Source organism: Tupaia chinensis, unplaced genomic scaffold (genome assembly GCF_000334495.1).
Source record: "Tupaia chinensis unplaced genomic scaffold, TupChi_1.0 Scaffold000074_1, whole genome shotgun sequence".
Taxonomy (NCBI): Eukaryota; Metazoa; Chordata; class Mammalia; order Scandentia; family Tupaiidae; genus Tupaia; species Tupaia belangeri.
This window is the reverse complement of record NW_006159534.1, coordinates 609067-618850: the sequence shown is the minus strand read 5'-3', so window position 1 is coordinate 618850 and position 9784 is coordinate 609067. Positions and strand designations below refer to the sequence as shown.

General features: G+C 35.6%; 1 protein-coding gene across 1 annotated transcript in view; it reads right to left on the bottom strand.

Annotated features, from left to right (window-relative positions):
* RALGPS2 (Ral GEF with PH domain and SH3 binding motif 2) overlaps positions 1-9784 on the bottom strand; it is a gene marked incomplete at its 3' end in the record, with an annotated part of 209674 nt that overhangs the window by 19324 nt on the left and 180566 nt on the right. Inside the window, exons 12-15 of the mRNA XM_014583897.2 lie at positions 9280-9415; positions 8372-8523; positions 3274-3328; positions 671-748 (exon numbers count right to left, since the gene is read on the bottom strand). Of these exons, the coding sequence (XP_014439383.2) occupies positions 671-748; positions 3274-3328; positions 8372-8523; positions 9280-9415 (421 nt within the window). The remainder of the gene's footprint in view (positions 1-670; positions 749-3273; positions 3329-8371; positions 8524-9279; positions 9416-9784) is intronic.

Sequence of the window (9784 nt, the reverse complement as noted above, 5' to 3'; positions counted from 1 at the left end):
AAAAAAAAAAAAAAAAAAAAAAAAAAAAAAAAAAAAAAAAAAAAAAAAAAAAAAAAAAAAGACAAAAAGTTTGCCTCTACGGTTTGCTATTTTGTATGAAGTGATTACCCATGACTTGAACTCCTGGGGCCCATCAATATACCATCCTTATTTGCCTCCAAAGCTAATACAGTGCAGAAAGAAACTCAGTTTAACAAGATGAACAACTGAATGAATATGTTTAAATGTACAAATATTATTTAATGGAGTAGACTTATTGAAATTCAGGACCTGTGATTTATTTAAATTAAAAAAAAAAGACAAATCAAATGTAAAATTGTTAGAGTAAATGTTTTGGCTGCAATTTATGAATAACAAGCAGGTTTTTATATTGTCCATCCGAGATAACTAGCAGCACTGGAAAGACTCATGCTCTCAGAAGGTTACTAGCTTGGAAGCATTTTAAAAAAAGTGACAAAGAAGCAAATTTAGCAATTAATTCTGTGGATCAGAAAGATATACTCAAATTGATCTGTACAATAAATCTTGGAAAGAAAGTTTTCCTGGGCAATTTTAGTTTTTAAATCAATTAGTTGAGAAAGAACAGAAGTAATGCCAGACCACACCCATGTAAGCCAATCACCAACACCAGAAGGGAGTTCTGTGACCCCTGAATGCAGGGGGATTGTACCTGCTGGCCTTCATGTGGCTTCGATAGCCATTTCGTGCCACTCTTGTCACCGGGCCGAGAGAATGGTATAATCTGTTCCTGTTGGATTCCATTATAAATTGTATATATTACACACACTTTTACTCAAACAGTTATCACCAACCTAGAATAGTATAATCGTTTCTTCATTTAATAGCTTTCTAAATCTTGCAATAGATAGTGTGTGACTTTTTGTTGTTGTTGTTAAAACATACAGCATAGATTACAAAAATTTTTTCCTTCTACCATTGACTATAAATACTCATAGGTGTTTAGTTCATACCATATACTTATATATACATCTACAAATCTACTGAATTAAAGAACTACTTATATTCAAACAATTAAAAAACCTGAAAAATCTTCACAAGCGCTTTAATTTTTATTTCACTTCTTAAATATGCCTAGATTTATGTAATTTTTTAGTATACATGCCTATGAAGACATCTAGAATGATGTGACTTGTAAATTTAAAACTATTGAGTAAATCCTTATCTTCCTTCTTACTAAATCAAAGAAAATTAATAAAGGAGATGAACTGGGTAATATATGTGAGTATTTATTTTATTTCTACCTCAACTGATGAAGCCAATAAAATTAGCACAAGTTAATAGTTATCCAAAATAACATGTAATGCTTAGCAAAGGAAAGAAAAATATACGCATACAAACACTGATACTTTTTTGCCTGGGAAATACTCAAAGTAGCACTGTTGGATAATATTTAAAACAGAAGCACTATCTTAGCAACTTAACAACGTATCTGAAGACTCCCTGGGAAAGAACAGAAAACGAAGCGTTAACATTGAGAGTACTATTTGCAAATTCACTGTCCACAAGCAGTATTTTAAATCCTGGTTTTCTATCCACTTTTTAATATTTCACATCTGAACCTTGCTGGGCAGCAATCATTTCACTGTTCCTGAAATGTTCCACTGATTTAAACTTGGCACAAGCACAGTAGATTTTTAGCTGCAAATGTTCACAAAGCAAAACATTTGTCATAAAAGAAAAATACTGTTTTGAGATGTGATGGTAACACTGCTCAATACTGTCTTCATAAGTAACCTGCTGGGATGAGAACACATTATTTGACAAGCACCATTCTGCTTGTTTACTTGGAACGCAAGCAATCTAAAAAACAATCGTGTTAATCAATATTTTAAAGATTGCAATACAGTCTATAATCAGCATCTGACGGTATTATGCTCTTTCAAGAGGGAAAGACAATTTATATAAATTCAGATAGCTTGCCAGAGACAACTCATGTTTTTCCCATTTCAGGCAAACCCAAACAAAGAGACTGAAAGTAAAGGTTGGAGGAGAAACAGTATATAAAAACAACTGTTCAGAATTCCCCAGAACCAAAAGAACAAAACTTGGAAACACTGATAATTATAGTAAAAAGGATCAAAAGGACTTTGAGATATAGGGTCAATAAAATGAAATCTTAACCACATGATGGTGAGAAATCTTCATGAAGTTTCATCAAGAACAAGAGGGTTTAATTTTCAATTTAACAGCTTGAAATGGACCAAATTCAAATATAATTTAATTCTAAATTGTTGTCTACTAAAAAGTGACTGACGGGGATTAATTCAATATTTTCAACTATAGTTTTAATATGACATGAAACATTCACAAACACTCTTGTGCCTTAGGAACATAATTGCTTAGTTTATATACAAAAGGGAATAATTATTTTGGTCAGGGGTCACATATCTTGTGAATCTGAAAATGGCAGAAGTGAAATGGTCAGAGACGATGTAAGAATCCTAAAGGACATTTAGTAAATAATCGTGATTTGGCTGTTTGGCTACATTCTTCGGAAGATCTTGTGTGTGAAGATCAATACAGCATGAAACTTGCCACAGGAAGATGATTGTTTTTATATTTTAAGTTAACAAAAAAAGGAGAAGGAAGTATGACTACAGTATTTCATTATAAATTTATATACTCCGTGTAAATTCTGAGTTCATGACCATGCAAGTGCAAACTGCAAGTTCTTTTACTTACAGTATAATTTAAAATTTAGTTGTCATTATCCCTTGACAAAGCAACAAGGAATAAAGATGACCATTCTACCAAATGCCTCAAAATTACTTAAATGAACAAGAACTTAAGAAAATAATTTTATTTTTGAATACATAAGTAGTTAAGCTATAATTAACTATAATTTCAAAAGTACAATTGTAAATGTATTCAAGTTCAAATAAATGTATCAAGTCACCAAATAAACATATGTAGATAAGCTGATCTTCTTGTTGCTTATAATTCCAGATGTAAACATCAGCTTTTGATTTCTTCTAAATTGTCTCTTTGGGTTTTTATCTCTTAAAATTCCTATTACCATCTTGCCTATCTTAATTAGACAAACTCAGGGCTGGCAGGTTGCGTGGTGGTTAAGGGCACTGGACTCCCACATGGCCAACCACAGTTTGAGTCCTGGACCTGGTGGCTTGCTTTCCCAGTTTCCCTGTCTCTCTCTTGCTCTGTCCCTCTCTGGTAAAATTAAAATAAATAAAATTAAATAAAATAATTAAAAAAAATAAACTCAATGTGGTTCATATGGACAATTTCTCTTACCTTTCAAAAGCAGGCCATGAAGTCTCTTCACTTAATTCAGAACCATCACTGCTACCTAAAATAAAAAGTGATTCTCTTTTTTAAACATCACAATTACTTTTTCTTGCTTAGATTTTATATTTAAAAAATAAATTTCTAACTATGCTCATAAAATAGCAATTACATTATGGGTGAATATCCATATATTAATTCTTTATTCTAGCATTCCTGATACTAGATTTACTTTGAAATATATTAAAAAGACTAGTTAAAATACCAAGATGAAATAAAATGCTTTTGTATGGGAGCCAGCAGGTGGCATGTGAAGTTCTGGACTCCCACATGGCTGACTGTGGTTCAAATCCCAGACCTGATGGCTTGAAAATCATGCCAAGAGCATATGTGTGTGCCCAAAATCCTGAGAGGAGGATGGAGAAGGGATTGCAGTATGGCCATCTCATTTGGGGGTGCTTTCTCACTTTTCCTCTTGTTGTCTTTATCTTAAGAGTGCACATGCCCTATGGCAAAAACCTTAAACAACTTTTTTTGCATACTTTATAGTTCAAATTCATTATATTAGTAATTTTTCTACCATCAGAGACTGTAGACAGCACATAATTCCTCTTATCAGATTTGTCATAATTTAAAACCAATATAATTATGAGTTCTTTAGAGAGAATATTTGTTCCCTTTGTATTAAAACCCATTACTGGGACCAGCAGTTGGTGTAATGGCTCCGTCGCCGGACGCCTATGTAGCTGACTGCGATTCGAGTCCTGGACCCAGTGGCTTAAACTCATGCCAGGCACATGTGCGTGTGTGCCCAAGATCCCGTGATTTCTCTCTTTCTTTCTCTCTGTCTCTCTCTCTGGCAAGCGTACATGCCCTATAGCAGAAACCTCTCCAAAAACAAACCCCCAAAAACAAAACAAACAAACAAATAAAACCCATTAGTACTCTAAGCCTAAAAGCTGAAATTAAATTCTTTGCCTCAGAGACAAGGTTGAAGAGGATGGAATCTCTAAATTACAAAAAAATAACAATCAGTACTGTAATAACATAACAACTTTCTCTTTAGCCAGAATTTCAATTAAAATCGTTTTCAAACACAAAGTTTAAAATTAGCTGGAAAAAAACTTATGGGAATGAATTTCAAAACTTATGGGAATGAATTTCAATAGTCCAAAATAGTTTGATTGATTTAAAAGCTATTTTAAAGATATTAACAGCTTACAATAAAAATGCTTTAAAAATAATTTAATTTTTTTTTTTTGAGAGGTTTTTGCTATAGGGTGCGTGCGCTCACCAGAAAGACAGAGAGAGACAGATAGAAAGTGAGAAATCCCCCCTCCAGGGGTGATAGCCATGCTGCAAATCCTTCTCCTCCATTCTCCTCTCAGGATCTTGGGCACGCATGCACATGCACCTGGTATGAGTTTAAGCCACCGGGTCGGGGACTTGACCACAGTTGGCTACATGGGAGTTCAGCGACATAGCCATTACGCTAACTGCTGGTCCCTGGTTAAATGTTATTTATTGGGACCAACAATGGTTACATCACTGGACTCCCACGTAGTTGACCATGGTTCGAGTTCCCAGACCTGTCGGCTTAAAACTCAAGCTGGGCGTGTGTATATGCATCCCAAAATCCTGAGAGAGGAATGGAGGAGAAGGGATTGAGGCATGGCCATCCTCTTAGGGAACTGATTTCTTCCTTTCTGTCTTTCTATATCTCTCTGTCTCTCCAGCAAGCACATGTGCACTATGACAAACATGTCTAAAAATAATAATAATAATTTTTTATATGCTATAGGGTATGTGATGTCAGCAGAGAGAGAGACGGAGAATTTGAAATGAGAAAGTAAGTTACGAGGTACACAATTCAAATCGTGGCCGGCCATGTGGGAATCCAGCACCTTAACCACCACGGCACCTGCTGGCCCCTAAAATGAAGATGATTAGTATGTCAAGATGAATTGTCAAGTTAGACTCAAAACCCCAAATCTGTCAGGTACCTGTTACATATGATGCATTAATATCTTTTATACATATTGGAATGGCACTAGTTATGTGTCATTCTTAGATTAACTGAAATAATAGTCACTGGAATAATTTTTTGAACTGCATGGTTCAGATGAGGAAGCAGAGATAACTTGCTGCAGGTGATAGGAGTATTATAGATTGTCTTGATTTATAGCATTATGTGAAAAAGATTTTAAAAAATTAAGCATAATTATTTATTGAAAATACGAGCTTTTCCAGAAATCTGACGCTCAGAGTAGACCCCTGCCTTCCTCGGAGAGACAAACTGCTCTAGGCTATGGAGCACGGCTAGAGCACATAAGAAAACACTTGGAGCCATGGGCAGGGTATTAGTAAATCACCTTCTCAAAGCTGGCTGAGACTGGGCACGGATCATGGTGTAGGGGCCCAACAGGGGGTGCCTGTCTGTCTCTCTCTCATAGAAGGAATGAGTAAATAAACTTTACCAAATCCTGGAAGGTTAAGTGACTATGTGTAACATTCTTAATTTACAAAGAAGGATGTAAGAATCTTTTTACTGCTTACCTACTTAGCCTTAAAATAATTAAAAAAAAAAATAAACACGAGGACAAAAATCTGTTCTGAAAGAGAAAATTCTTTAAATGAGACACCAAATGAAACTGAATGAAATAACTAGTTAACTTTCTCATGGTAACCCAAAGAACACCCATGGACAGTGAAAACTACACATAAACTAGAGAATAATTATAACTAAAGTATGTATGATGAGAAAAAGCCAAATACTATGTACTTGAGAGCAGTAATTTTTTACTTTTACTTTCCCTGGCATACTGGATTCATTAAGTGTAACACTTTTTCTCTCCCTTCATTCATGATAAAGTGTGTGCATGCACCCATATGAATGAGGGAGAGAGGATCACTCTCCACCGGGTCTGGTCACACCACCAGCTCCTTCTTCCAGTCCTTCAGCTCCTCAAATTTTGGACACTCAGCCATGCGCCCAGTGCATTCCAAACCAACCAGGGCAAGGTGTTGGAAATGTGGTCACCATGAGACCTGGCTTCGCTCGAGCAGTGACACCACTGATGCATCAGGGAGCTGGCCTAAGTGTAACCAACTTTAACTGGAAAAACATGATTTTTCTTTTGTAAAGCTATTCTTTTAGATTATATTTTAGACTGAGGTTGATATTTGCACAAAGGCAACTTAGGGTATTAGTAAAAAGGTATTTCAGGGGACAAATGTGTCTTCATTTCATAATCAGAAAATATTCATACAATGCTATTTTTATTTTAAACAGAAACAGAAGGAGGAAAATGTCTTCCTTTGTAGTTAAGTACTGGATTGCTCAAGGACTAAGCCTATTATTATTAATATAAAAAAAATACTCGTCTAGAAGATTCAGAAAATAAATACAAGCTTAGGAAGTAAAAACAAACCCCTTTCTTGATCTCCTATCCCTTTCCAGGATGGTCTCAATTTCCTGCTCCCCTTTGTAGAAGCTATCTGTATTTCCTTACCTCTCATTCTGAAATCGACTCCACTCAGAAGCCATTCTTGTCAAGGTGACCAGTGACTTATCTTGCCAATTTCCCTAGTCAATTCCCTATAATTATTCTAGTTCTCTTTTACATTTGATATTGATATATTTAGCACTTCTCCTTTCCTTGACAGACTCGGCCTACTTGGCTTTAGTATACTATACTTTGCTTGCCATCCCCCATCTCCCCAAGCTGACGCCCCCTCTGTAGTTACCTTTGATGGGCCATCCTTTTTCTAAAACTAACTTAATAAAACCTCCAAATACAAGAATGCTATTATTGCAGGTGGCATGGTGGTTAAGGTGGTAGGATCCCACATGGCTGACTGCATGGGTCAAGTCACAGACTCAGTGGCGTGAAAAATACGTCAAACACAGGTGTGTGCATGCCCATAATCCCAGAAGGAGAAATGGAGAAGGGACTGAGGTGTGACCATGACCTCCATGGGAGATGCTTTCCTACACATAGTCTTTCTCTCCCTGCGAGTGTACATGCTCTCTAGAGGGAAAAGAAACAACAAAAAAAAGAGAATGCTCTTATTTATTTACATTCTTTCTTTAGGCAACCTCAATTAGTAACATGGCTTGAAATACAAATATGCTAACTCTTCATTTCTGTATTGAGATTTGACCTTACCCCCACTGAGCTCCAGATCCATACATTAAACAACCTACCTGACATCTCTATAAGGACTAGACATGTCTAAATCAGAATTCTTGGTTTTCCAAACTCAGCCGCCTTTCACAAACACCTCACCACCCACAAAAGGCTGCTCTTCTAGTCTTCTTTACCTTGGCAACAGTGTCACCATCTAACTAGCTGCTGAATCCAAATAACTTGGCATCACATTTGACTACATCTTGCATTTCCTCATTCCCACATCCAGCCACATACTTAACCAATTCAATCAGCCCATGATCTTACACCACCATTCTTCAAATGCTTCCCCTTTTTGGAGTTAAAAATACCAAGGACTTAGGCCAGCAGGTAGTGTAGCAGTTAAAAGTATTAGACTCCCACATGGCTGACCATGGTTTGAGTCCTGAACCTGGCAGCTTGCTTTCTCACTTTCTCTCTCTCTCTGAGGGTGCATGTACCTTATAGCAAATTTAAAAAGTAATATTAAGTAAAATATTTTTAAAAAAAAATTAAGCGCTTTTAAAACCACCATGAATTATTAACTTCATTTCATAATAAATTCCTTTTTATGTTAAATCAAAGTTTCTCTATTTGTGGAAAGATTAATATTTTTTTCCAGTTGAGTTGTTAAAAATCTTTTTTTTGGGGGGGAAAGAGGTTTTTGCTATAGGGTGTGTGCGCTTGCCAGAAAGAGAGACAGAAAGCAAGAAATCACTCCCCAGGGGGAATGGCCATGCCGCAATCCTTTCTCCTCCATTCTCCTCTTGGGATCTTGGGCATGCACGTACATGCGCCCGGCATGAGTTTAAGCCACTGGGCCCGGGACTCAAACCGCGGTTGACTACATGGGAGTTCAGTTACGCTAACTGCTGGTCCCAGGTTGATAAAATTCTTATTTTATATTAAAAGAGCCTTCTCAGAGAAATAGTTCTCACCTATCGATATTCCACTAGAAAGAGTAGAACTTTCAGCCTGGCCTCGAGATGGCGCATGAGGCTCCATGACGCTGTCATCTAACAGATGTCTTGGCCCTGCATTTGGGAACGTTGCGCTCTTAAATTCTGCTGTGTTCATTTTATGAATGAAACTAGAAACAAAGAGAAATATTTTCATATCTTTATTATTGTTACTAATTCAAGATATAAAAGATATTCTTATATAAAGATTCAGGATATAAAGACTTACAAACTACCCTGAACTTCTAAACTATCAAAATAATAAGCACAGATTTTATTATGGTAGCTTCAAACTAACACTTTAGGGAAAATTTTTTTCAAGAAACCTGGCCATGTCTACCTACATAATTAGAGCATATATAATAATCATGAGCCTTGGGTATATTAAATATTCACTTTGGGAGACTAGTTACCACATTTTCATAAAAATTTTGGAAAGGTGAACACAGGCCTCCTTTTGTAGAGAACGATATTACAAACTGATAGAATTAAACAAAAAATTAGTTATCCTTTCTTAATATTTACAAATAATGAAAATAATTTTTATAAACCTTAATTTATGACTTATTTTGGTTAAAAAAAACCTGCCTTGATATAATGGTTATAATTAAAAAAAAAAAATGGCATATTGCTCTCCTGATCCATGAAGGCGCTCTATAATGTTCATGGTACCTCTCCCAAGTTTGAAAAGCTTATTTTCTAATTCAAGTTAAGGAAGAAATAAAGCTTTTAGGCAAATAAGATGTTTTACTAAATCATAAAACTTACAAAAAAATACAAACAAAAAATGTATGCAAGGATACTATTTTCTATTTAACTAATAAAGAGAAGATAAACTCAAGTACAAACAAACTAAAAAACTGAAAGATAAAATAAGAAATGCTGACTTATAACCCAAGCTATGGCACTTCCTATGTCCATGCGGAATCAGGTTCCGAGGGGAAGGGGGCGTCTGTGGCAGCAAGGCTCCTTCAGCTGCCAAACTTTTTCTTCCACTTTGCGGCGATGCGCCTACCTCAGGACCTAAGGGTTGAATTGGGTGGGGGGAAAAGAAAGGGAATTTTCAAAAGCTTTCAAAATAATATTTTATTTTTAATCTCCTGATATATAATGTGGTTTAATTTTTAAAATATTAATGCCAGTTCTATTTAATTTACTTGAATATAATAAATGCTTATTTTCTAAGTTCTAAAACACAAAATCCTGAACCACATACAATTAACTTCTATCTATCTTACTTACCCTGTCTAGTTGGTCTAAATATTTTCCTCATATTCATAAGAAGAAACAGAATTTTTATAGTAAGAGATTGGCCCAGGATCTCTCATCAGAGACAGAATCTGGACACTCAGGTCATCTGAGTCCTAGATTCAGTATCTTTTAATTTTATAC